General features: G+C 44.7%; 3 protein-coding genes across 8 annotated transcripts; 2 read left to right on the forward strand and 1 right to left on the reverse strand.

Moving 5' to 3' along the window:
- Positions 1-10,636: 10,636 nt before the first annotated feature.
- kif23 (kinesin family member 23) lies at positions 10,637-19,320 on the reverse strand. 4 transcript variants are annotated; one of them, XM_062462420.1, is made up of 24 exons: positions 19,138-19,320; positions 18,839-18,905; positions 18,579-18,707; positions 18,379-18,484; positions 18,122-18,258; positions 17,911-18,023; positions 17,494-17,664; positions 17,192-17,236; positions 16,799-16,911; positions 16,562-16,683; positions 16,341-16,443; positions 16,180-16,259; positions 15,750-15,869; positions 15,466-15,625; positions 15,058-15,216; positions 14,800-14,966; positions 14,520-14,693; positions 13,807-13,992; positions 13,202-13,531; positions 12,627-12,860; positions 12,437-12,525; positions 11,444-11,525; positions 11,278-11,348; positions 10,637-11,186 (listed from the first exon to the last, which is right to left on the reverse strand). In XM_062462420.1, exons 1-24 carry the CDS (start codon positions 19,149-19,151, stop codon positions 11,171-11,173), a joined length of 2,988 nt encoding a protein of 995 aa, XP_062318404.1. In that variant the 5' UTR covers positions 19,152-19,320; the 3' UTR covers positions 10,637-11,170. The 4 variants fall into 4 exon arrangements, with proteins under 4 accessions (XP_062318404.1, XP_062318405.1, XP_062318406.1 ...); XM_062462421.1 differs by lacking the exon at positions 17,192-17,236 and having other exon boundaries at positions 19,138-19,318; XM_062462422.1 differs by lacking the exon at positions 13,202-13,531 and having other exon boundaries at positions 19,138-19,313.
- Positions 19,321-19,353: 33 nt separating this feature from the next.
- ddb2 (damage-specific DNA binding protein 2) lies at positions 19,354-22,492 on the forward strand. Its single transcript, XM_062462430.1, has 11 exons — positions 19,354-19,578; positions 19,722-19,844; positions 19,928-20,043; positions 20,146-20,337; positions 20,453-20,619; positions 20,794-20,893; positions 21,086-21,263; positions 21,416-21,561; positions 21,674-21,829; positions 21,913-21,958; positions 22,057-22,492. Exons 2-11 carry the CDS (start codon positions 19,727-19,729, stop codon positions 22,311-22,313), a joined length of 1,476 nt encoding a protein of 491 aa, XP_062318414.1. The 5' UTR covers positions 19,354-19,578; positions 19,722-19,726; the 3' UTR covers positions 22,314-22,492.
- A 1,299-nt stretch (positions 22,493-23,791) lies between these two features.
- kbtbd4 (kelch repeat and BTB (POZ) domain containing 4) lies at positions 23,792-26,899 on the forward strand. Of its 3 annotated transcripts, none has more exons than XM_062462428.1 (5): positions 23,792-23,841; positions 24,139-24,620; positions 24,772-24,913; positions 25,058-25,164; positions 25,413-26,899. In XM_062462428.1, exons 2-5 carry the CDS (start codon positions 24,159-24,161, stop codon positions 26,271-26,273), a joined length of 1,572 nt encoding a protein of 523 aa, XP_062318412.1. In that variant the 5' UTR covers positions 23,792-23,841; positions 24,139-24,158; the 3' UTR covers positions 26,274-26,899. The 3 variants fall into 3 exon arrangements, with proteins under 3 accessions (XP_062318412.1, XP_062318413.1, XP_062318411.1); XM_062462429.1 differs by having other exon boundaries at positions 23,796-23,841; positions 24,143-24,620; XM_062462427.1 differs by having other exon boundaries at positions 23,841-23,981.
- Positions 26,900-27,002: the final 103 nt, after the last annotated feature.

Below are 27,002 nucleotides of genomic sequence, written 5' to 3' on the forward strand. Positions count from 1 at the left end.
ACAAGGTGTGGCTGGACGTCCAGATGGGTTTCCCAGGCTCATTGTTTGCGGTCCTCTCAAGTCTGTCAGGGAGGGCTCACACCTGCGACACTTCCCATAAACATGAGCCTGGTGTGGGAAGCCAGCGGGGCCAAGCCTTCTGCTAGAGTGAGCTGATTACTGGGTGAGATTACAAGCTGTTGTTTTTGCGACAGCCCAACTACCTGAGAAAGGGGAGTGTAAAAAAAAAAAGCAGGAATGATAATAAGGAGGAGAAGTCTTGTGAGAGGTGCTGGTGTCCATCCTCCCCAGGGTCTTGGAGTTTTATTACAGCACGTTCCCTGTCTGGTTCAGCCAATGGCAGCATTCCACCACACACCCTTGTCTCTTGTATTAGAAGTGTGGGTTGACTCTGTTACAGACATTGTCTGTTTGTGTGTGTGTGTGTTTGTTCAGAGCCACGCTGCCAATCAGGAGCTTAGGAAAGCACAGGATCGAACAGGATTCCCCTGTGTGACCCTCCTAGCCCCACACCCACCCTGCGAGACTGGGATGCTTGTGGTCTGTTTGCCGTTTTGATTACAGTATTTGTGTCGGGAGAAAATAGGATTATTCTCCAGGCATTTGGTGTGTTTTTTTCAGGCCAGAAACATCAGGTTCATGATTTAGGAGCTGCTGTTAGAGACTCTGCTGTCACGGTAATCTCCCCCATGGCTGTGGAGACGAGTGACAGACAGGGGTCATGAGGAGGGCAGGGAGGAAAACTGCCTCCAGCATGTGCACTGTTGTCATCTAGCCTATGGAAATATTGCAACAGCAATGTGGGGTCATTAACATCTTACAGGTTTGTGCAAGATGAAAGGCAATCAAGGTTGAACAATCAACAAATACGAGAATAGCCTCGGGTGCACACAGCTGCCAAGGGGAGAGAAGCTGTACGTGTCGCTGAATGTTAAACCAGAGGTGTCCACTGCTATTCTTCGTTATACTCTGTTATACTCTGGCGACATCACCACAAGTCCCCTTCACAAGCCTAAAGAGATGCTGTGAAGAGGGACATTAGCTCATAGAACCAAAGGCTAAGCCAAGTACAGGGTGTGGGGTTGACTGACGTCAATAAACCTGCGGTTTGTGCAAGAGGTCGCCATGAAAGAACACAGCAACCCGAGCCTACCACCTGCGCCAACACATCATTCAGAAACCATGGGTGTGAAATCCCTCAAAATGGGCACTGTGTCCTCTGACTGCTTTTTTCCTGTTTTGCAACCAACCATTACTGTAAATCACATGTTGAAGGGTTTAATTTGTCTGTGGTATGCCTGGTGGCCCCTGGCAAGAACCAAGCAGCTGTAATAATAAGGTCAATAAACATTCAATGTAACATTTCAAGATGATATGGCTGCCAAGGAGATTGTGACGTGGTTTCGCCAGTTAAACGGTGCTATTGACAGATGAAAGAGCGTCATTCAGCAACAATGGGATCATCTGTTTAGAGCATCAGCCAACAGGCGTCAGGGGACATGCAAAGCCAGGCTCCATATCTGTCAGAATGACATGATGAATGGTTTTAACATTACTACTTAATCTCTCCCACATGCTCATGCCTAAGAGCACGGTTACTCAACCAGAAAATACAACCTCTGTCTGGGGTCCTTCCATCATTTTCCTCAGTGACAGACGCAGTTGAATCTTCATTCAATATGGTTGTTAAATATGGTTTGCGTATCACGTTACATACTTGTGTAAGGAGCCTGTTGATCATCATCCCATTATTTTCTGTGCTGTTAAGAAAACAAGGAGACATTGAAGCAAGGTTCAATAACATCCCTTGTACAGCGATGTGTCAGAAAATCTGAAAACAGTAGGAAAGTTATATATTGGGTGCACTTTATATCAACACTCAATTCCTAACATATATGTCCATGGATTCAGTTTCAGTAGCAAAAGCTTTCAAAATCTGCCTCTACACAAGTGAGAGTTGAAAATGTGGGAAAAGAAACTGCTGAAACGGAAATTGGAAATTGTTAACTTTGCCTGAGGTTTCTACAGCCTTGAAAGTCTACTTGATTCTAGGGATGAGTCTAGTTAACAAGATGAAGCCCACTCTCAGGTTGCTAACCTAGCAGTCCTTGGGACATCTCACCCTTTTCTTAGATTCAATCAAAGGAGAGAATGTTCATGAGCTTGTTCCGCAGCCCTGGGAATCCAGAATATTCTATGTGAGAGATAATTGGCAGAATTGGAAGTCTGACCTTCAAGGCACCAACCAATAGAGCTCCACAATGCTTTCATTGAGGATCTCGTTAGAAGGGTGACAGCAATTTGGAGGAATGGTCTATCTGGTCTTGAAATTACTTGCTTGGGATTATTGGAGTGAAAAGTCTGATTTTAGAAAAGTAACACATGGACACACAGGTAACACTGCTAACAGTGAATAACAGTGAACCTTGACCTCACTGTAACAAACCTAACCAATCTTAACCTTACTATTACAAAGCCCATTCGACTGATTGAGACTACACTATTACTTTCTTTATCATTCTGAAAATAGGCTTGACAAAGAACGTCTTAGCAGGATCTAGCTGGTCAATACTATGTTTTAGGTTTCTGCCCTAGATATACAATAACAAGACATATTAAATCAGGTTCTTATTGTGTTGTATTTGGGGTACAGTGAAAATGGAAGCTTATGTGACTAAAACTATGCATGTTGACTCAGGCTTTGGGAGAGGCGGGTTGTAGAGGCAGCCAACTAGTTCCCATGCAGGTGAAGCGCAGGCTGTTCTCCAGAGGAAGTGGTGTTTGTGGTTGTTTGGTGTTTGGTGGTGTTTGGTTGTGCTCGCTGTGCTCGCTGTGATATATTGTTTTATTATTGTTGCTTGCTTTTTTTCCACAGGTACACTTGCACTTATAGCAGCTCGTGTTGTTTAATTGTAACTTGTTTAACTACATGCTCTTATGGTTCTTCCCTTTGGCACTTATTTTGGTTGTTCACAATGTGTGCTTCATGTTTTGGCTACTCGCAATGTTTTGTGGCTATCTCGTTGTTATGATCAGTGACCTATGCACTTTGTAAAGCTCTCTCTTGGAAGTCGCTTTGGATAAAAGCGTCTGCTAAATGAATAAATGTAAATGTTTGGGTTAGGGGAGAGGCCACTGAAGAAGGTTAAAGAAAGGATGGCTTCACATACTTCAGCAGCACTGGCAGTTTCTAAGCTTGTCTGTTCAACCACTTCAGCGCACACATTTTCCAGCTCGAGAACAGCACGACAAAAAAACATCAAGAAAATATGCAATTTTGTGGCTCAGCTATTAATGGGTTTTTAGCTGGCAATAGATGCTAAAGATGGATGGATAATCTGGCTTTAAAAGCCGCCACAGCAGCATTAGCACTGAGCTGGAACAAGAACAGGAACAATACAACACATTAAAGGAGAAGCAGCACACACCCAGAAAAAAAAAAAGCCCCAGACTTCTAATTAGCGTTCATTAACAGTAGGGGAAAGAGCGATTATGGTCTTTAAGTAGTGCATTAGCTAATGCTGCTTTTTCACCTGTCAGCAGATGTGAATGGGATGAGTATGTTGTAGCATCAGAGGTATTCTGTTGTGCTGACTAGAAGGTTTCAGTTTATGTTTCGCGGTGACCTCAAAGTGTTCCTGTCCTCTTTGGTTTGTTCCTCCCTGGTAGAGCTTGTAAACCTGTTGTCTTAATCAAGCATTGTAGATGTGTGATTTACTAGGCAAACTAATCTGCGTAGTACCTTGAAAGTAGTCCACGGAATGCATTATCATTGTAGTAAGTAAATCACAGAAACAAATGTACCCACCTTTCCCACACGATAAATTAACCCCGATGGCGGTATGTTCTAATGCATCTGTGTTTTGCAGATGCACAGACAGTCAATATCTCTGGTGGCTTCCAAGAGCAATATATGGATTCAACAGGCCAGACCGAGCCTTAAGCAAACAAGACTCCGCCAACTGATCCCTTAATCTTGGCGTCTCACTTCAGACTCTCAGATGAGGCAGTGGGCTACTTCCTCCTTTGGTTGAAATTCTATTTCTCCTGAACGATCACAACCTGATCAACCAATTTACTTCTCTTTTTCAATCTCGTAACTAATCTGTTTTCACTCGGTTCAGTGAATGAAAAAACACAGACGTATTGTTTGTGTGCATGAGCGATTGCGTTGTTATGATGTCAACTAAGGTGTGGATATTTTCAGCTATTTTGTAGGTTGAAAAGAAGCTGACCACAAATAGAAGTGCCTAGTTCTTCAGGAATGTTTGTCAGGAATGCAACCTTCCCTTGAAACCCGAAGTTTGCACAATAGCATTTGAACAAGTCCTGCAGGGCCTGGAGATGAGGCAGGGCACGTCTGGGCGAGAGAAGAAAAGAGAGAGAGAGAATAGCCGAACTTCAAGTCCAACAACAACATTCACATAAAAAGGCTGACAATAAAAGAAATGTCACTCTTGTCAAACAAGGAAGCTCCTAAGGCAACAGCGAGCAAGAGTCTGCTATCTCCTATCATCTTTATTATTGTTGCTGAGCAGACTGGTCAAGGTTCACCAACAGAGCACACTATAAATGTGACTCCCCACACAGCATCTGTAACCCCCCTCCCTTCCTCTCCTTCCTCCAGACCAGCTCTGTGTGCTCAGCTAATATTGACTCTCCTGACTAACACGGCCTCTATTGAGTCAAACACAGCGCTGTTTGACTAGCATTAGAACATCATTGAGATAACAGCCATGGACCTGTCCATGATGATGGTATGGTGCTAATGAAAAGCAGAACAGGAGGGGAGGACTGACAGCTTCAGTAGGATGAAGGTAGGCGTCAGGCAGACAGAACACAAGTCTCCACACTGCTCTCGTAGTCAAGCTAGGACCTTTTTTTTTTTACGACCAAGGCATCACAACAAGCACTTGTGAGGTGTTTATTTATTTATTCAGGTCACGCTATTTAACATCTTGGTCTGTGGGGCAGTTTCAGGATCATTCACACTGTAAAGTTGGTGCATTGAGTTCACACTGAGGTCATGTTAGCTGCACGTCATTCAAGCCGACTTGCAGAGAGGTAGTTTGGATGCTAAACACATGGAGGGGTTACTGCAGCAACGTCCTCTGCATTTGTGGTCTCATTCCATCCCTGTGGGCCCTCGCTGTGTTTTGAATGTCTCTAAGTTATGTATTCACTGACTCGTGTAGGCTAAATTAACCATCCATATGTATAAAGAGAGAGGGAGAGAGAGACAGAGAGAGGGAGAGAGTGAGAAGGAAGGGGAGTGGAATAATATAATTCCCATTTAAATTTGAAACAGTCTAGAGCTCACTGACGGGTCGAAACCACTTCTCCAGCTTCACCGTGCGATTAACAGATGCACAGTGTTTATCCATTCAACTTGGAAAGCGTTCGATACTTTCAAGGAGATGGCCATGTTCAAGATTTTATGATCCCCTTTGAATGAAATACATCCTGCATGCGCAGGTCAAGACTTTGTATGAGTGTGGAGTGACAATACAACACTGCTGACTGCGAGATCATTATGTGTACTTCACCCTCTTTGCCCCTCCCCTCCCCCACACTCTGTCAGCCCGCTGTCTCAAACGCACAGTTGCTATTTTGTAGATGGAAAGTGCTTGTGTAAATAGTTAATGACTTTCCAGGGACATGGCCAGTGTTTTATGTGTAGAATGTAATCACCGCTGGAAACTCTTGTCCCCGTGTTCTCAGAACAACATGACACAAAGTAACCCATTAACAATAGTTTCACTGTTTGTTATCTTCACTCCCTATCTCCCTTTATTCATTTATTACCCTACTTATTTGGTGTTTGGCACGGCACAACATGGCCCCATGTTATTTTGTCCTTGTGTTATGTTGAGAAAACATTTCCTGGCTTTTTACCGCATCCAAATGTTCCAGCCAATTTAATATTAGATAAATATTTGCGCTGGCACGCAGTGAAGCATATGTCAGATGAGTAAACGCATTGGCACTACTGATGCGTTAAACTGCTCAAAGACAGAAGGAAGACCAGGAAGAGGCCTACCTAGTTCTCCATTAGAATCTGCTCAGGTCCTCAGCAAACAATGAGGATGCTAGCCAAACAAACGGATTCAAGGGGGGGTTCTGTAGACCATGTTAGCTCAGCAAATCCAGCTTCACAAACACGCTTCAAAGAATGCTGCAGCCTCCACTCACTCTTTGATGTGCATATTGGTCATGCTGAGGAGTGGGAGGGAGGGATGATAATGGGGAGACTGTGAAATATCACCAAGGTGAAACAATAAATATGGATGAAGCGAAAGACAAAATGACATTTGTCTTTCTTGGTAACGTCCCAGAGCATCTATTAACTATGACCATGGTAGCATTACTGAGAAACCGAACGGTGAGACGTGTTCAAGCAGCAGACTAGCATGTCCTAAAGACATGAGTAGCAGCCACACCTACACACGACCGACAATGTGCAAGCAGGTCAACTCTGGAATTTCTTCTAAGGAATTGAAACATGTTGTCATTACATTGTTGTCTCAACCGTATGCTAGGAAACGACTGCCTATTAAGTGATTATTGGTGGTGTTGTGGCACATTGACAACAAGGCAAAGCAAACAAATACAGCCACCAGCGGAATCACATCGTCACACTGTAGTCTGAAGAAAGATAAACAAAGTTGGCTCCTAACAGAGTAGAACAGCCTCCCACAGTCTTGCTTCTGTCTCACACTGAGACCATTAGTCACAATGATTTCTCTGCCAGCTGCCATGGTGTTTGCTTAAACCAGCCTCGGAGGAAGGTTGAGCCTCATTTGAATTCTGTCTTCAGTTTATCAGCCCTGTGTCGGGTCATTAGCAGTCAATAAAGCTGATGCAGATATGCGCTTCATAGGTAATGCTCAATGCAAATCAAACCAGTCATAAATCATGGCTAGAGTATGGCTCCAGTATGAACATAGGACTGATAGGATTCAAATGGAAGTGTAGAACTGTTTATTACACTGCCTGGTCTAAAACTATGATCTTGTTTGCTTACAGTCCATCACCTTTGAATGACAGGATTAGTTCATGTATTTAATAATATTCATGTGATTTGTAAAAAAAAATCTGAATGATTCAATCTTAATATCCACCCTTAATTCAACTGGTTCTGTGGAATAGAAGCTTTTCATCTTCATTCAAAAAGTAACTAGAAAGAAACAAGGTTAACCATTCAAATCATAAAATTACATAACCCCTTCCTGTAACCCTGGACTGACTGCCTACTGTTTACAAAGTGCAATGTACAAAGACAACTGTGCTTTAATGAGTGAAAAGTGCCAACACAAGACTATTTCAAGATAAACTATTGATAGACTGTGTGCACAGTCGGCTTTGTTTGTGAATGTGTGTGTCTGTGTGTGTAGTGAGCAAGCTAAGCTTTATGTACTTATGAAAATCACGTGGGGCCATTTCACCCACTTTAAATGCCAACCCAGATTTTGCTAATTTTAAAACTTTGAGGTTCCACTGTTGGTTTTGCTTGTTTGCATATGAAAGCTTGTGTGGCTTCAAAGCACGGAGGGTTCTGCTATCTCATCCTGTGTTATATCCGGACAAATGCCAATGTCCAGAGGGTTAAAATAACAGTTGCTATCACTTTGTTTATTGGTCTGAGTATACTGCAGGTTATTGAAGATAGTCTCACTATCATAACATAACAGAATTTGTACTGTACAACACATGGTCGAGTCCAAATAGTTTAAAAGAGCAGCGGTCATGTTTTGATTAGAATTGTTTCTGCGATTATAATCTTTACAGCACAGTATGATCTGGAAATGTCCCTGCTTCCCTGCATTCTGCAACCGTCTCAGAGCACCACTAGAACAACGAGCCAACTGCACACAAAGCCAAGGTCTGCCACAACAATAACTGGATGAGATCAACCACTTGTAAAAAGGGACTTGGGTGTTTCCACGAGCGACACATTGTGGTTGCAGTGAAAGGGAGTCGGTGGAAATCCGTCATGGCATACTGTCACCACAGTGAGGACACCGCCAGTTAAAGTGTGGCCAAGCCACATACAATGAGCTTAGAGAAAGAACACAACTGACAGCTGCAAACACTTAGACGGCTGCCAGGAACAAAAACCAGGGGAGAAAACACAATCCTGCCCACTCTGGCTATAATGAGTGTACACAACAATGACTTCCAATATTTTCCGTGAAAATTACACATGGCACGAATTGCTTTTGTCCATTCATTCAACTGATAGGACTAATCAGAATAACATCCAAGGATATTAAGGCAGTTATCTATGCAGTGACAGCTCAGCAGGTAAGTGGATTCTTTGTATCTGATCGGGGAGAAACTGACTTGAAAAATTTAGTTTCATACATGTGAAATACCATGTATTGAACACCATCACGTAAACCACAACAAATACATGGTAGACATATTATAAGCCACTTGGTAGCATGAAAAAATTATATGCAGAAGCAGTATTGTTGAAGTATCTCATACACTGAAACATGCTGCCCTCTTCTGGTTGGAAATACAAAATCGTGAGAACAAGGGGAGTCAGGTGGCAGAGCGGTTAGGGAAGCGGGCTTGTAATCAGATGGTTGCTGGTTCGATCCCCGGCTCTGCCAGATGACGTTGTGTCCTTGGGTAAGGCACTTCACCCTACTTGCCTCGGGGGAATGTCCCTGTACTTACTGTAAGTCGCTCTGGATAAGAGCGTCTGCTAAATGACTAAATGTAAATGTAAAACAACACCTGTGAGACAGCTGTGAGAAAGAGTTGCCGGGCTAGCGTTCTTCCTCTGTGTCTGTGGCTGACAGGAAGGACCTGAGCTTCATGGTCGCAACCAATCACATCCACACACAGTTCACCTGGGGACTCACTTCCTGTCCGTGATTCCTTGACCCATTTCCTCGTCACAACCACACCAGTGAGAGACGCTCGTCTGGCCTTATCCTTTAAGATTCAGCTCAGACCTGCATTCACTCAGCACGCTAGTATGCATTAAGGCAGAGGAGCCAGATGGGAAAAAACTTTGGAGAGAAGCCCACATACCCTGGTTCATTTCCAGAAGGCAGGGAGATGGGCTGGATGGTGATTGACTGACACTTCAGGCTGTCAGACCGTCACAGTTTTGACATATTGAGACGTTTTTGGAAGGACCTAAAGCTGTGCTTATGCAATGTTTACAGTGATTGAGTGCCCACTGGTTGAGTTTTAGCAGACAATAAACTCATAGTAATTACATTTAATAATGAATCCATGTTTATTAATGTACCTGTTACTGACACTTCCACTTTGTATAACCATCTCTGCTTTTAGCCAGTCGTTATGACAGAATAGTATATGCACTATACACAAAAATTGTGCACCTGTTTTGAGCGTCCGATTCATCCAACAGAAATGGCAGGATGTTAGTATGATATGCAGGTATGAAGAGGTTTAAAAACGCCATCACGATGTTCCATCACTTGTGAAATGATGATCCTGTGAAAAAGCAATCACAACACAGCCCCAGATCTCCCCGGCTTGGAGAGGCCTGGGCGTGAGTAGGAGAGACCAGTCAAAACGCAGAGCACTCAATATCACACAGGAGTGAGTTTAATGGCAGCTTGCTGCTCCAGCCCCTTGACCCTTTCCAAGAGCTTCTGTGTTAGTCACTCACCAGTGCTCTCAAATTGAAACAGAGCCAGACTGGTGGTGGATGAGATTTTAACTCTCTGCTCAAGCCTGAATGAATGAGTGGAAGTCTGGTTACTGCTGATCACTGATTGGATGGCCTCGAGCCGTGGTGCTACGATGGCTAACGTGAGTTGTGATGATAAAGAGGGGTGTAGGGCTCCACTTCTGAGCTGGTGATGCTGCACTGGATACTACAACACAGTGGGTTGTTGAAACGCACATCATTTGTCAGGTTTCGCAATATTTTCTCCATTCTGAACAATGAATGATTCTTGACGAGAAAGGCAACTAAAAAAACGGGCGGAAAAGAGAAACTTTACTGAATGTGAAATGAAGGGCTTATTAATCTACAATCGTATGTTTCTTACACAAATATTTCTGCGTGCATCAGAGGGAGAAGCTGTTGAGTTGAAATATTGATGGTTTCTCTCGTTGCAGAATAAATGCATCGGATGTTGACAGTTGATCTGGTCCTCTGAGCTTCAAGGTGTGTTCCTCTTTCAACATTAGAATATTAGTTGATACAGGGTTCCTGCAGGTTTCAGTTAGTCAAATTTAAGACCTTTTTAAGACATTTTAAGACCATAAAGATTGAAATTCTGGGGGGGTCCAAGTCTTAATTAGAGGGGTCAAACCCCCCCCCCCCAAAAAAAAAAACTCTAGAGCTCCACTGTGTAGGCTACGACTCAATACTGTTTTGCTACTTTGTAATACATTTCTGCGGCCAGCGTTTCTGGAAATGAACGAGGGTGAAACCTTTTTTACACCTGACTAAATGAAATTTAAGACCGCAAATGAAAATCTGGCCGTTTCCAAGACGTTTTAAGGCCTTAAATTTAAAGTTCAGAATTGTAGACTTTTTAAGACTCTGCGGGAACCCTATTGATACCAATTATAGTACATTGCTGACACCTAACGTTCAAAGTTAATTGAGCAAATGTATAATGACAACTAAAACTGGTGATACAAAAGGAATTTATTGAATTCCTACAGTAGAGTACAGTAAAGGCTGTGCAGCTCAGCTCTTAAGATTTTCTCTGTTCATGTGGGAAGATTCAATGTAAAAAAGAAACACCTGCTGATTCAAAAAGTGAACCTGAACATTAATTTTGACACAAGGAGAATATAATAACACACTAAAACAAAGGGGTCATCTTATTGACCTCCCTTCCACTCTACTTATGTGCCATGCAACCATGTTAGGTTGCCAACCCTAAAATTACACACAAGTATACAAATGCAAAACGTTTTGTTTGTCACTGGGCAATACAACTTAACAAGTCTTTGGCTGAATCATGATACATTAACACTTTTGTGACCACACCAAACTATAAAACATTTGACAAAATAGTGTCAGTGAACAATATATACATTTTTATATAAAAGCATAGAAAATTGTTTAAATAGTGATACTACAGCAATATTTCAAAGTTAAATGTGTGGTATTGCACGTGGGAAGTCAGGCATGGAGTGTGTTGCAGAAACTTGGCCAGGCTGTTTAAGGCTTCCTGCGCCTGCAATACAAATGAATTTATTAGAAAACCCAATCAAACATCAACTTCACAAAACACTTTTTTTTGCGTGAAGTAACAAGGTAGAACTCACTTAGGATACCCGTGGTGCTGGTATCCTGGCCCCATGTTCGACCCGGCTCTCATCTCCAGAGCGACAGAGCACTGGGGGAGGAGAGAGAGGGGGACAGTGTGAGGACAGCTAGATTAACCTAAGGTCTTAAACCCCACATGTACACCCAGGCTGGTTGTGCTCTCACCCTGGTCTCCACATCCGTCCAGTCTCCCTCCGCATGCTCATTCTCCTGGGCAGGTTTGCCCTCAGACGACCTCCTCTTGCGACTGCATGGAGACACAAACAGTCCTCCGTTTAAAGGTGGATGATAGATGACAGAGTGAGCAATGGTGAACGCATCTCAGGAGACCTGACGCACAGACCATGTGACCTGACGCACAGACCATGTGACCTGACGCACAGACCATGTGACCTGACGCAGACCATGTGACCTGACGCACAGACCATGTGACCTGACGCACAGACCATGTGACCTGATGCAGACCATGTGACCTGACGCACAGACCATGTGACCTGATGCACAGACCATGTGACCTGACGCACAGACCATGTGACCTGACGCACAGACCATGTGACCTGATGCACAGACCATGTGACCTGACACACAGACCATGTGACCTGATGCACAGACATTAGGTGCGTTCAACTTTATGCAGCGCCGGCGTCGCCTGCAGCCCGGCTGACTTGAAGCAACCAATGGCATTCTCAGCTTCGCCGCTGCATGAAGTCGAACACACCTCATGTGACCTGACGCACAGACTGTGTGACCTGACGCACAGACTGTGTGACCTGACGCACAGACCATGTGACCTGACGCACAGACCATGTGACCTGACGCACAGACTGTATGACCTGACGCACAGACCATGTGACCTGACGCACAGACCATGTGACCTGACGCACAGACTGTATGACCTGACGCACAGACCATGTGACCTGACGCACAGACCGTGTGGTTTGCTGCTTTGACCCTCTCAGACATTGTGTTCTCTTGCACATATTGGGGGGTGGGAGTGGAGAGGATCCTGTCCTTCATTCACACCCACATTTAAATAAAAACTCAAATATAAAACTTTTTTTGGCCATTTGAAGAGGGGAACCAAGCCTGGTTAGGAGGAGTGCAGACTTAATTTCCCCCCAGAGTGTGTAGTGGACACCAGGTTAGATAAACACCTACCTGGGGCCAGAGGGGAGTTCCTGTTTCAGAGTTTCAATGTCAGTGAACTGGACTGCTTGTCCTCCGCCTCTGGTTTTGAACACCTCGCCCTGAATGAAAAGAAATAACCCACCCCAAAATCAGACACGCACCCTCCAGAAAAGACTATCGATGCGTGGTGTGTGTGTGTCAAGCGAGTCTGCGGGGGTACCTTGATCAGCTTGGTCTGGATTTCTCCATCGGACGCCACTTCCTGGTGAGTCAGCACATACTTGTCACACTTGGACAGGGCCTTCTCGCTGGGGGTGGACACCGTGATGGCGTTGTGGAGGATGGGCTGCATGACCGTGTCCAGCTCCACGTTGGAGGAGGGCTTGTGGTCCACCCACCTCTCCCCTCCAGCAGAGTGGGAGCGCCTGTGCAGCGGACGCACCGGCGCTGCGGTCTGCTCAAAAGGAGGAGTCGGCGACAAGTCAGAGGGGGGTCTGTGTGGCTGGTGACCAATCAGATCCACGCGAGGCCCGTTCGAAACAGATAGGATACAATCCATGATCAGTCAGGTGTTATTGAAGAGGATCATGTTGTTAGTAAGAAAATCCATTTATTTATGTCTAAAGTGCAAAAAAACAAGAACATATACAAGGGGAAATATATTTTAAAGCATTTTCCCCTACAGCCATTCAAACCCACATTTGAAAACTCCACTAGAACAATACAAGACCTTAGGTCACCCTGAGATGTTTGTGTGATTCCTCGCACATTGTTACCACCTCCAGCTTCACTGACCCTGTACGCTTCCTCGCCTACGTCTAGGTCACATGGCTGGGGGCGGGCCTCTGCCTCCCTGACCCAGCACCTGCCTCTTCTCCTGTCCAGCCTGGCGGCCTGGACCTGGTCTAGACCTCTAGTCTGATAGGCTGGGTCTGGGGCAAAGGGGGAGTGGCTATCCTGCCCGAAGCTGTCCTGGGAGGCCCTCAGCTCCCAGTCTGAGATGCAGGAGGCTACAGACAGGGAGCTAGCGCTAGGAGTGGGGGAGGAGGGCCCTGGCCTGAGCTGGGAGGGGTAGTACACAGGGGCCTGGCTGGGGGGGCACGGCTGAGGAGCAGAGTACAGAGACTGCACACAACACCCAGTTAGTCACACATCGCAGCATGTACACAAACATTAACCACAAGACTGGCTATGGGTAAAGAGCAATGAGGTGAATTTTCTATGGAGGCATTAGTCAATATTAGAGGCAGTAGCATTCCGTTTTAGACACTGGTTCGACAGGATAGAAATACAACAAAAAAACACCATGCTATAAGTTATCCGGTCCTAAGAAGCGGGTCAGTAGGTTAGTGAAGGAGGAAGGACAGCTGGCTCTAGAAGCGCATGTCGGCGTAACGTACAGGAACAGGGGAGGGCGACGCAGATCTCTTGGCAGGAAGTCGGTCCTTCTCCCGGGAGGGCCGCTGGGGCGCCTCAGGTCTCTCAGACTTGCTCTCGGTCACGATGGCCTTGAGCTGCTTCAGTTTCTCATCCTTCACCCACAGCTTGTTCTGCATCTCCAGCTGCTTGGCGTTCACACGCCTCTCCTGTTGCACAGACCAGACCCTGGCGTTAAGACCCACACACCCTCATGCGGGGTCAGTGAAGGTTGTGCATGCAGTGTTTCCCCTACCAGTATATTAGGGGGGCGCCCCGCCCCCCCCTGGAAGGTCAAGTTAATCAAAATAAAAAATAAATTTTATATGCACAAGATCACAAAATAAGTCATTTAATGTTACCATTCCTATAAAACAGGTCTATAGCTTGCTCTTTTATTAAACAAACTAAATGGTCTTCTGTTATTTATCTTATTTACACGACGGCATGTCATTTCTGTCTCTACATGGTCAGGTGACAATGTCTCTACATGGTCAGGTGACAATGTCTCTACATGGTCAGGTGACAATGTCTCTACATGGTCAGGTGACAATGTCTCTACATGGTCAGGTGACAATGTCTCTACATGGTCGCCACCCCCCCCCCCCTCCCCCCCCCCAAAAGCTGTAACCCTAGGGGAAACACTGGCATGCGTGTGTGTGTGCGTGTCTGTACAGTTCGTAGAAGGGCCACTCACGCATTCCTTCTCCCATTTCTGCTTGGTGTCTGACACCATGCCCTGCATGCGGGCCTCCATGCGCTTCTTCTCAGACAGCTCCCTCAGGAACTTCTGCTCACGGCTCTCCAGCTCCTGCTGCAGCGAGCGCTTGTCCTCCTCGTAAATGTTGGTGGTCTTCTGAAGGATGTCGATCTGGACACACACACACACACACACACAGGAGCATTACGGCCATGTCAGTTGCAGTACACTATAACAGTCCAGAGGTTGACTAACTGGACTTGGGGGATGTCTTTACCTTGTACTCCAGCATCTTGGCCTTCTTCTCCAGACGCTCCATCTCAGCCTTCTGGTTCTGGATGATTTTGTCTTTCTCTCCCAGTTTGCCCCTCTGATCATGGATGAAGTTGTCTTTGGTGACAAGGTTGCTGTCCAACTCCTGCAGCATGGACTTCATCATTTTGGCTGGAACAGAACAAGGGTTAAAAAAGGTATGACCCACTGAATTCCGACCCAGGGCAACAGGCGAGGCTTGAACTAGGAGGCCCAGTCTCACCGGCTTTGTGGTACTCCTCGGTCATCCTGTGCCTGATCCGCTGCCTCTGTTCCAGAACCTGGATGATCCTGGGCAGGGTGACGTCATCGTGGGGGTCCAGCAGCTCGCAGGCGGGCAGCGGGGGGAAGCTCTGCAGCAGCTCGTTCATCACAGAGGGAGCTTCAGAGGAACAGGAAGTCAAAGATGACAGAGGATACATGCATCTCAAATGACTGCCATTAACATGTATGACATTTCCATCTGGTACCAAAGTAGAGAAAAAACACAATACGAGTACATTGCTCGTATGAAAGGAGAATGTATTATATTAAACTGCTGGTGCCAGCCCCATTGATCAACCCCCTGATCGTTGATGTTGTATAAAGGCTCTGGGTTTGTCTCTGTTGTGGCGCAGACAAGACAAGTCACCTCCGTCTACAGGGCCGCCCCTCTCCTCCAGGCGCCGGGAGAGCTCATCCTTAAAGGCCTGGTTCTTCTGGCGCCGCCCGGCAGCAAAGCCACAGATGGGTCTGTCCACCGGCCGCGCCACCTCCACTTCCTGAGTCATCTCGGCGAACCGCATCACCAGCTGCACACGCAAAAACGGTTTTTCATGAGTACAGCACCGGGGCGAGCCTTTCTCATGGCCTTCGACTGATGGTGAATGGTTTTTGATTTACACTGGCATTAAAAACCCAAACAAGCTGACATACCATGGTTTCCTCATAGTCATCAGCTTTGGGATTGACACAGACCACCATCCGGACTTTTCCCTCTCCATCAAAGTAGTTCTTGAACAGGTGTGTCACTTTTGAATCTCTATAGGGAACCATCTGTAAAAGGTGGAGAACGTTTATTGCACTTTTTTTCCCTTTTATTGCCCTTTTGTACCGGCCAGAAGGTACAAAAGGGCAATAACAACAAAATAGAACAATGATTAAAAACAGGGGTCAGATGGCTGAGCGGTTAGGGAAACAGGCAATTAATCAGAAGGTTGCTGGTTCGATTCCCAGCCGTGCCAAATGATGTTGTGTCCTTGGGCAAGGCACTTCACGCTACTTGCCACGGGGGAATGTCCCTGTACTTACTGTAAGTCGCTCTGGATAAGAGCGTCTGATCAACGACTAAAATGTAAAAACCTACCTTGTTTGTGCCACACATCTGGTTCTCCCTGAGAACCTCAATACAAGTCCTCAGAGTCATCAAGGACTGGTTGATGTTACCTGCAATCACAGATTGTTGTTAAAGCCTCAGCTCCAGGTGGAAGGTGACCCTACAGAGGTGACAGTCTAGAGCTCTCAGACCTGCTTCTCTCAGGCGGCTGCCCTCGGCCCGAGTCCTGCTGGTGCGCTCGCTACCTGCCAGGTCCACCAGACACAGCTGGCTCACATTCACCTGGCTCTTATCCTAACAACCAACAGTCAAACATATACAACTTTACACATCTCATAAATAAACTTGAGTTTTTCACCCATTGAAGTGCAGTACCCTTGAGATTTGGCTGTGGGTCATAGAGTAGTCTGACCTGCAGGATGTTATCTCCGTCTGCATCCAGGGGGGCCTGTGCTAGTTTGATGATGAACACACTGTGGGAACGACTGGATTCTCTGTTTAGCTGAGTGTTGGCAATCCTCCTTTTCTTTTGGCCTGCAACAAACACGTTTAAAAGTGTTTAGCAAACTGAAACTGACAATCAGTTAAAAAAAACAAGAGAGGTGACGTCTGAAGTACTGGTTGATTTGTAGCTTTTAACAAGGCTTACCTCTCCAGAAAACCTCAAACGCTTCCTCTGTGGACTTCACCTCAACCTCTGTGCATCCGGCCACATACATGTTATGGTTCTGGTCCTCTCTGAGGATTTTGGATTGCGGAGGTCTACAGACGCATAATACACAAGTAAGTAGTGAAATAAAGTGCAACGATGACAATGAAAGAGAGCATACAATTACAGCAAGGACCATTTCTGTTAGTGTTGGGTGAATGCATTCCGGACACAAAATGCTATTAGATAACCATGACAACGCAAACAAAGCATTAAACAGCTGTGCCAATACAAAGCACATAAAAGCATCTAACAGAACTAGTCAACTATACAACAGCCAAATGCAACTGTAAGACAATGTGCTTATGTAAGCTACTCTCACTGGCCACGCACATGAACTCAGTGTTCTGCCTCAGAGGAGTGCCTGCACCATTCCACCTAGCAAAGGAACACAAACATTTGATCTGCAACCTACTCTACAGTGACTCCAAACAAAGTTCCACAGAATATCAGTCAGTAGGCTATCCTGCATGAACAGTGGCTTCTTAGTTCAAATAAAACCAGATTGTGATACATTAAGAGGATGAGGTACAAACTGTTGGGAATCCGTTCATAATATATTATCCATTAATGTACACAGTGAACACATTAGGAAATTCTTGCATTTGTAACTGGTTTGATTTTCTTGAGCTTACTTTGGTCTGATTGGCTCAAATGGAGCTTCTTCCAGAAGATCATAGATGTAGTTATTGTAGATCTCAATGTAGGACACAAACACACTGTAGCTGCTATCCTCATCAACACCTTCAGCTTTGCAGGCCTCCTCTGGATTGATCATGTCGGCGAACTCTGGATCCAGCCTTTGTCTACAAACATTACAACAAAGCCAATCATGAAAGCTCCACAAGCTAGCAATGTCAGACTACGAGGAAGACATTTGAAACCTATCTTGCTCACTGCTAGCTAATGTTATACATTGTCAATCTGGACTGATAAATGATAAGAGGAAAAATTTGTATTTTTGGATTTGGGGGTGAACTATCCCTTTAATAATAGCTTGGCATATTATAATTAATTTATTTGAAATAACTGAAAGTGGGACTGAAACGTACTTGGAGGAGGGGGTTTTGGGAACAGATGACTGGTTTTCCCTCCTTTGCCTTTCAAGCAGAGCGTCAACCTGAGTCTGGACCTCCATACCATTCTTGTCATCTGTCTTGAAAACCTTGACATACACAATCGACTGTTACTTACAACTGAGACAACAACCGGTAGATGAAAATTTGATGCAAGGCTAAAATCAAGCCGAAATGAGTGTCTTACAAATCTCTTAGCCTGGTATGGACCTATGCTGTTGAAGATCATGTCAAGAGACCGGGGGAGAAGACCACCCTGCCCTGGAGAACCAGTCATTGTAAAAGTCTTCCCACTTCCTGTGACACCATAAGTAAACAATAGGCCTGCCAATACAAAAAAAAGGAAACAATTTAGCATTACAAAACACAGGATGAGAAAATCTTTCTGCGTACTCATGGGTTAACCTGGGAATATCAAACAAAACCAGTCTCTCCTGTTCTCACCATTTTTACTATGAATGAGGTCATCCACAAGAGGTTTGGCAACATCCTCAAACAATTCCATCTGGGATGTGCTAATTCCAAACACCTTCTTGAAAGAATACTGTGTCTGTAAAGGAAATTTGATGTTGTCAAATAAGTACTTTGGACAATGCTGAAAGCCTGTGAAAGAAAGAAAGATTGTGGTGGTATTTCACAATTACCTCTTTGAACTCCCCATTCCTGTTGGCTTTTAGCCCATCAGGAGCATGCAACTGAATGGTGGTGTTGCTGATAACTTCGATACAACACTCCTCATCTTCTACACCCAGGGGTCGTACACGGCAGTACACCTGACGAGAATCAAAGATAATGAGTAAGATAGAGCTACGTAGCGTAGCTACAGTAGCTACCTACAGTACAGTATACTGTATAAAGCTTCAGTAGTACCCTAACGTTGGTTACAATACTGTTAGATACTCACCCCAACCGGGTCTTTCTGGTTGCTGGGTGGCTTCTTGGGAGCAGGTCTACGTGGGGTTTTGCCCTTACTTAAAAATAACAAGACGTAACAACACGGTTAGCTACACAGGTGGCTAACGAGTCCGGCTGGAGTACAGTAGATAGCTAGAGCTAACAACCTACTGTAGTCAGCTAGCTAGAGCTACTTCTCTCCACTCCAGCCGTCAGGTAGCCATTTACTTAGTAAGCTAATGTAACAAATGTATCAGTTAATTACAAATAGTGTACATCTACAATTGTCTTTTTGGAATGAGTACTCACGTAGGTCTTATCATGGTGAATTGTTGTTGTTTGTTATTATTTCAACTCTTGTTTTCTGAGATCCTTCTCCTCAGTTCCAAGTTCGAACTTTCCCTCCGGTCTCGAGGACAACGGATTTTTCAAATGGGCCAATCAGAACAAAGAAAGCGCCATCGAGTCTATATTTTTTTCCTGTTCCGGTCCAACCACACCTTTCAAAATAAAAGCCACATCTGCGTACAGACGGCGATGCTGACACCTACTGTCAAGCTGTAGCCTAACAGAACGTTACAAAACATTTGTCACGTGGACCAGTTTTGTCTAGAGGTAGATTTGTGTTTCATGCATTTCATGATTTGTGTATTCATGCACGTGGAAATGAAGCTATTATAGCCAGCCAGACATAATAAAAAAACGGAGCGTAAGACTGAAATCCAACACTTGCTAACTGCGTCCAATACGGTAAGTGGATGTCACTGTTTGTTGTCTAGACTAAGATTATTTTGTTGTATAATACCGATAGCTAACTAGTTAGCTAGTGTCAAAGTGCATTACGAGTTTTGCAGAAAAGTTTGTCAGTAACTAGACTATCTTGTGATTCACAGGTCAAATGGCAAAGGCCAAGGCAGTCGTGGATGCAGCCAAGAAACAAAATGGGAAAACTTCTAGGCGAACGACCTCCAAAAAGTCGCAGGATACGATGGAAGGGAGCACATCATTGAAAACATGTCTGTCTGGTCACATTTTGGGATATAACGTTACATCGGATGCATTGTGTAATGCTTTTATAACTAATTTCTGTCCTTTTCAGGTACCAACCAGCCTCGGATATTCACTCGAATTCATAACAGAAATGGACGCGAAAGTATCTTGCATTTTATCTACAAATGTAGTCTGGGCCAAAGTTTTCATTCACAAATGAGACAGGTGTGGGCATTTTCGAAGCAAGTGTTTTTGCATTAGATTCCCAGAACACACTTGACACAGCCCAGCTGCTAAACTGTAAATATTTTTGTTTTGTTACTCCAGTGTCTCCAGCAACCTTTTCTTCGCTCTCTTGCCACATATAAACTCCATCGCACTACATCCCTATTCAACCGCCGCATCACTTGCATAGAATGGCATCCGACCCATACCACCTCACTGGCCATTGGATCCAAGGGTGGAGACATAGTCTTGTGGGACTACAATAGGGCCAACAAGATGAGCTTCATTCAAGGGGTGAGAATGGAAGTTGTCATTTCCAATCATCTGTATGTGTGTATACTGTACCCAATACTAACAGTACAGTTAATGTTACCTAATTGTTGCATTGCATTTGTATTTGTACTCGCAGAAAGGAGCCGGGGATTTCATAGGAGGGATCAAGTTTTGTCCGACCGACCTGTCAAAAATCTACACTGTCTCTGGAGACGGCTCACTGGCCGTCCAGAGCTTTGAGGGCCATCAGGCCACCACTCTGTCCACAACCCCAGACTGTGGTCACGGCCACCATAGTCTTTGGTGAGTAAGCATGCTGAGGGAATGAATGTGGCAGTATAGCATGTAATCCAATGTTCCATGAAATTCTAGACTTTTTGGATGTAGTTATGAACATTGCTTGTTCCTTTTTTTGGGGTATGATTTGCACATTTTACTTTCGGTAATACTCTTGTATGGTTATTTTTTTCCCTCCAGTTTTTGGTACTGCTGTGTGGATGTGTCAGTGAGCAGACAGATGCTTGTGACAGGGGACAATATGGGAAATGTCCAATTGCTGGGCATTGATGGCCATAAGGTTTGGGTTTGAACTTGTTTCTTCCAGCATAATTTTTAAAAATTTTATTCAGCAAACAATATACATACATCTTTCTATACTGTAACATATACTTATAGTATATCATAATGTTTTTATTTTTTATTGTAACACAACAGCAGTTAGCTTACATTGCATATCATTTATATATATATTTTGTATTTTCCCCAACAGATCTTCAGTGAGAAGTTGCACAAGGCAAAAGTGACACATGCAGAATTTAACCCTCGGTGTGATTGGTTGTTGGCAACAGCATCTGTCGATCACACAGTCAAGCTATGGGATCTGCGTAACATCAAAGATAAGAGCAGCTTTTTCCATAATATGCCTCATGACAAAGCAGTCAACTCAGGTAATTTTTAACTGCATCAGTTATTGTTTGTGGTTGGACTTGCCTGTTCTTTTAAAACCAAATGTGTCAAAGGGCTCTGTTTGACCTATTTGAAAGATATGTGCTTCCTAATTGATGTATTTGGAACATGTGTTTTTGTTCCTGGAACACAGCCTATTTCAACCCTTTGGATTGCTCTAAGCTGCTAACCACAGACCAGTATGACCAAATCAGAGTGTATTCCTCCGCTGACTGGTCAAGCCCTCAACATATCATTCAACACCCACACAGACAGTTTCAGCACCTTACACCCATTAAGGTGGGTGATCATTCGTATTAATCTTCATGTCTACTGTATGTGTAACAAGGGAAGTATGCATTTGATGCATTTCTCCTTGACTTGAGTCTTTACATTGTCTTTTTGTCTTCAGGCCACCTGGCACCCCATGTATGACCTCATAGTGGCTGGTCGGTATCCTGATGATAATGTGTGTACTGGTGACACGAGAACCATAGACATCTATGATGCCAACTCTGCACAGCTTGTGTGTCAGCTGCATGATGCCAGTGCTCCTGGCATCATATCTGTAAGTAGTTTTGGAAGGGTCGTTGTTTTTGGAGGTTCATGAAAAAACAAACGTGTTCAAATCTGGAAATCTGTTTTGTCTAGGTCAATAAATTCAATCCGATGGGAGATGTTTTAGGATCTGGAATGGGTGAGTTCTCATTGTGGAAATGAGTGAACGGGAGAGCTTGATTATTACAGATTTTGAAATAATGTTAATGTAATAAAGTTGTCTTTGTTCAATTGCAGGAGTCAACATCCTGATGTGGACTTCTAACAACATGCTTGGCAGGGAGCAGGAAGATCCACAGGAGCAGGCGGGAGGTGATGGAGGACGCTTCAGAGGCCAGCCCAGGACTCGTCTGCAGCGTTTCAGCAGAGAGAGGAGAGGAGTAGCTGAGGATGCAAAGCTGAAGAAAAAACTGGCGTCCCTGGAGTCACCAGGAGCCAAGACCAAGTCCAAGCCATTGGAGAATGGCAAGACACAGAAAGGCAAAAAGAAGTGATCTAAATGGCAAACAAATTGAAAAACTAGACCATGTTAAAATAGTCATGATGGGTCACTCAAACCTCTAACTGTTGTATGTACGTTTTTGTTGTTGTATTAAAGTACCTATTTTTTCTGTTTTTTTTTTACACTTTTATATATTTCAATAAACATCTTTATGCTTGCTTGAGTCTGGTACCTATCAAGTGTTGTTTTGTATTAATCATGCTACTCTCATCTACTAATTACAAACCATATATAGTTTTCATTATTCATTTGACTAGAGAGGGATCCCAAAACTATTTTTTATGTATTATCAAAGTTGTTTAACTGGCTTACAGCCCATGAATGAAAACAATAGAAAGCAAATAAATGTAAATGCAAAAGATTCTATGAATGATCCCGTCTGCGTAGAGCATTGACTGTAACATTAGCAAGGCGAAACAGCACACTGCCCCAAGCTTGCTGCTTATCTTCCCTCTCCTGCTGCTTGGTCTGATGAGCTGTGTAGATCATTCCCATGACCAGGCTCTGGAAGCTGGCTGTAGGGAGTGGCTTCTTCTGACCTTCAAGTGTGTCCAGCAACTGTTCCATGGAAAGCAGGGTTTTGGGTACGTTGTCATTCACCAAGGCCAGGAATGCTCGTCCTTGTCTCATAGATGCCATCTCCTGGTCAAGCAACCTGATGTTGCTATCCTGGTCAATCTCCAATCCACCTAACAAAAGCTGCATATTCAGGGGAAGATCAGTTCATCAGTGCTTGGGTGTAGATTAAATTAGCTTTGTCTTTGAATATATATTTTAGAATGTGTTAATATGTAGTACCTCAAACATCAGGTTTGTGTCCTCAATGGTAGATTTAAATCCATGAGAAGCAAGCCCACCATGCTGAGCAGCTGCTTCCTCTGTGAAAGATGTATTTGGACTTTGGTATTCATGCATTATAGGCTTGGTATTCACTTAAGAGAGCAGACAGTACAGATACCAATCAACATGCATAATGAATGTAAAGTATCACATGCAAGCACTGTATTTCCACTTCGGTCTCATAGCATGGCATTCAGGTAATTAAACTTTACTACAGTATAATTTAACTTGCCTGTAAAGAGCCCCAAAAGCATATGGATGAGGATTCCAAACTGCAGTTTTGTTGCCATTCTTTTCTTATACTTATATCTGTGGCGCATTACTTCTATCTCGAGGTTCACCTAAACTACTTCTGAAAAAGATCAGACAGAGTGAACGCTGAAATACCATACAATTTTCCAACTTGGAAAAAGTACACGGGCCAGTTGGCTGATTTGTGTGTATCGGTACTTTTAGTGCCAAGAGGATCCTTTTTTTCTATTTGCTGCTTACCTCTTTCGACTATAATGAAAGTGATCCAAAGAGTGATCCAAGTATTGTGCAGTAGTGTACCTTAACCACATGGTGGCAGTAGCACAAATTCAAGATTGTATATCCTCTGACTGTTAGCCAATGAAAAAGTTTGTTTACTTCCGGAGAACAGTCTGACGTGACCGATCGCATGAAAATATAGTTGAAAGGTAATTTCTTCAGTAGTTTTGTTTACAAAACTCACGTAGTTTCACATGGTCACAAACCGGCTATGCAACGAAGAGTCGCATAAACCGGCCGCCTCTAAATAGCTTCTCTCTGCCCGATTGCAACCATGCAGTATTGATAGGTTAGCGTTAACAGTACTGTAACATTTTAGGTTAATAGTTTCATAACCTTATTCAACGGAATTATCTCAATGAGATTAGGCCAGTTCTTACAACAACAAATCGATTGCACTCTTGTATCACAAAGTTCTCATGATTCACATGTATTTTGCTTTCCAGACAGGTAACTAACAGATGAAATGGAGTCCAGTGAAGAGGGGGGGCTCGGTGCACGTGGCTCTGAAGGAGAAGAAAACTATTTCCTGGGATACACTTTCACTGACCGCTCCCACTCCAGCCGCGTTGTGAAGAGCATCATGGACCTCTGCCTGGAGGATGGCCTGTTTGCCGATGTCACCATCAACGTTGATGGAAAAGAGTTCAACCTGCATCGCCTGGTGCTCTCAGCCCAGAGCAGCTTCTTCCGATCCATGTTTACCTCTAACCTAAAAGAGTCACATAACCGCTGTATAGAACTGAAGGATGTGAGCGCAAAGGTCTTTCAGTTGCTGGTGGACTACATCTACCATGGTACCATCAAACTGATGGTTGAGGACCTGCAGGACACCTACGAGATGGCAGACATGTACCAGCTGACCGCTCTTTTTGAAGAATGCTCCCGCTTCCTGTCACGCACAGTGGAGGTCAAGAACTGTCTCCAGGTAACATGTTTACATGTTATGGACCAGCAGAGCAAATGCTAATACCTGAGGCCATTAATTTGTACGTGCCACTTGAGCTCTGAATACAAAGGACTGACATCATGTAACATCCACAAGTTAATTGTGTTTTGTTACTTTTACTTCCTCTCAGGTGATGTGGCTGGCAGACAGACACAGCGATCAGGAACTGTACACAGCTGCTAAACACTGTGCTAAAATTCACCTGGTTCAGCTGCATCAGACGGATGAATTCCTCAATCTTCCCCTCGGCCTGCTCCTGGATATTGTCAAAGGTATGGCTTTTCAGGGCTTTTCTTGGCTGGTTGTTTAAACACACAGTCACTATGTGTATATGAATAGGAATGATTGTGCGGTGAAGTGAATATAAGCAGTGGCATCTTCTCTCAGAGTATTTTCTCACTGCTTCTCCACTGCAGATGGTGTTCTTAGCTCCCAGAATCCAACAGTGGCCATTGATTCTTGGATTAACCACAACAAGGTAGAGAGAGAGGAGTTTTCCGGTCTGCTCAAGGAGAACCTTAAGGTATGTTTGTGATTAGATTTGTTACAGGGGTAGCTGCGACGCCCGTCAGTAATGCTTCCTACTGTTCTTCCCCACACCGGGTTTCGAACTCAGGTCCTGTGACCTTTGAACGCTACGACATCCTTACAGAAACGCCAATTTAAACAGCAGTACGTCAACGATACTCTCGAACGGCGCAATGACACCTGTGACGCGTGCACACAGTTTTTGCAGCACAAATGGAAACAAATATTTTTCGGTCTCCACAGGAAATCGGTGAGAAGGTCCACATCTACCTGATCGGGAAGGAGGAGGCCCGGACGCACTCCCTGGCTGTGTCGCTCCACTGTGACGAGGACGACACCGTCAGCGTGAGCGGTCAGAACAGCTTGTGTCACCAGATCACCGCAGCCTGTAAGCACGGAGGAGACCTCTACGTGGTGGGCGGCTCCATCCCTCGCCGCATGTGGAAGTGTAACATGCACACCATGGACTGGGAGCGCTGCGCCCCTCTGCCCAGAGACCGCCTCCATCACACCATGGTGTCTGTCCTGAGCGAGGACGCCGTGTACTCCCTGGGGGGCAAGACCCTGCAGGACACCCTGTCCAACGCCGTCATCTTCTACACTGTCAAAGACAACATGTGGACAGAGACCAGCCAGCTGGACACAGCTGTGTCGGGGGCTGCCGGGGTCAACCTGGGAGGTACCATCTACCTGCTGGGGGGGGAGGAGAACGACATGGACTTCTTCACCAAGCCGTCCCGCCTCATCCAGTGCTTCGACACGGCCAATCAGAAGTGCCGGATCAAGCCCTACGTTCTCCCGTTCGCGGGCTGCATGCACGCCGCCACCCACATGGACGTGATGTTCATCGTGGCCGAGGGGGATTCCCTGGTCTGCTACAACCCCCTGCTGGATAGCTTCACCCGTCTGCGCTTCCCGGAGATGTGGAGCTGTGTTCCGTCCCTCTGGAAGGTGGCCAGCTGTAACGGCTGCATCTACGTTTTCAGGGACAAGTGTAAAAAAGGCGACGCCGCCACATTGAAGTTCAACCCTGCCACCTCTGTCGTCTCTGTTATCAGTGGCATTAAAATCCTCCTGACCAACTGGCAGTTTGTGTTGGCCTAAACTCTTTCCCCGGACGCCGACTCACTGTTTGAAATCATTCGAGACGATGGAATTGGAAGGTTCAAGGATGGACTCATTTTGACCACATTGTGAGACTTGTTGATTTGTGCCTGTAAATGTTTTTATGACGCTGCAGTTCCTTTTTCTGAACAAGTCACAGGCGGGTGGTTTTGTTTTGTATTATGCACGGACGGTTTTAGTTTGCCACCCAATAATATATTTCAACCATTGTCTACAATACACAGCATCCTTACTGTGGAAGATCCAGAAGATCCAATCTTCGCCTGTGTTATTATTGCTTCACCCGTGTTTGTTCCGGTAAGTTCTCACAGCAGTGTGTAGGTTGTCTTACCGAAAAGCTATATTGTTATTGTACATTGTCATGCTTTAGATTGTTTTGCTGCTCTTTGTATCTATACATTTTCTTGCTGTATTTGTGCATGAAATAACTCAGTATTATTGTACATTTTGAATATACAGTACCAGTCAAAAGTTTGGACACGTGTCCAAACTTTTGACTGGTACTGTATGTTGATGCTGGGTGTTATAATTCACACACGAAGGACTACCAGCTGTATCTTAGTTTAAAATTGTTTTGCGTGCTTCATTACGAGCCTAGTGTAAAGCCTGTCTGTATCATTTTGGATGTTGACCATGTTTAATATTAACTCCACATTAATACCAAATTAGTATTGTTCCCAGATGATGCTTTGCATTAAAACAAGGGGT

The sequence above is a fragment of the Osmerus eperlanus genome, chromosome 5, assembly GCF_963692335.1.
Source record: "Osmerus eperlanus chromosome 5, fOsmEpe2.1, whole genome shotgun sequence".
NCBI lineage: Eukaryota > Metazoa > Chordata > Actinopteri > Osmeriformes > Osmeridae > Osmerus > Osmerus eperlanus.

Coding starts and splice junctions, on each gene's coding strand:
- kif23 (XM_062462420.1), bottom strand. Junction 17,665..17,910: donor CCCAAAACCCCCTCCTCCAA/GTACGTTTCAGT, acceptor TAATGTTTGTAG/ACAAAGGCTGGATCCAGAGT. Junction 13,532..13,806: donor CGTCGCCCTCCCCTGTTCCT/GTACGTTACGCC, acceptor TGTTGTGTGCAG/TCTCTGTACTCTGCTCCTCA.
- ddb2 (XM_062462430.1), top strand. CDS start 19,727: ATGGCAAAGGCCAAGGCAGTCGTGGATGCAGCCAAGAAACAAAATGGG. Junction 21,264..21,415: donor TGACAAAGCAGTCAACTCAG/GTAATTTTTAAC, acceptor CCTGGAACACAG/CCTATTTCAACCCTTTGGAT. Junction 21,830..21,912: donor GTGCTCCTGGCATCATATCT/GTAAGTAGTTTT, acceptor TGTTTTGTCTAG/GTCAATAAATTCAATCCGAT.
- kbtbd4 (XM_062462428.1), top strand. CDS start 24,159: ATGGAGTCCAGTGAAGAGGGGGGGCTCGGTGCACGTGGCTCTGAAGGA. Junction 24,621..24,771: donor AGGTCAAGAACTGTCTCCAG/GTAACATGTTTA, acceptor ACTTCCTCTCAG/GTGATGTGGCTGGCAGACAG. Junction 24,914..25,057: donor GCTCCTGGATATTGTCAAAG/GTATGGCTTTTC, acceptor TCTCCACTGCAG/ATGGTGTTCTTAGCTCCCAG.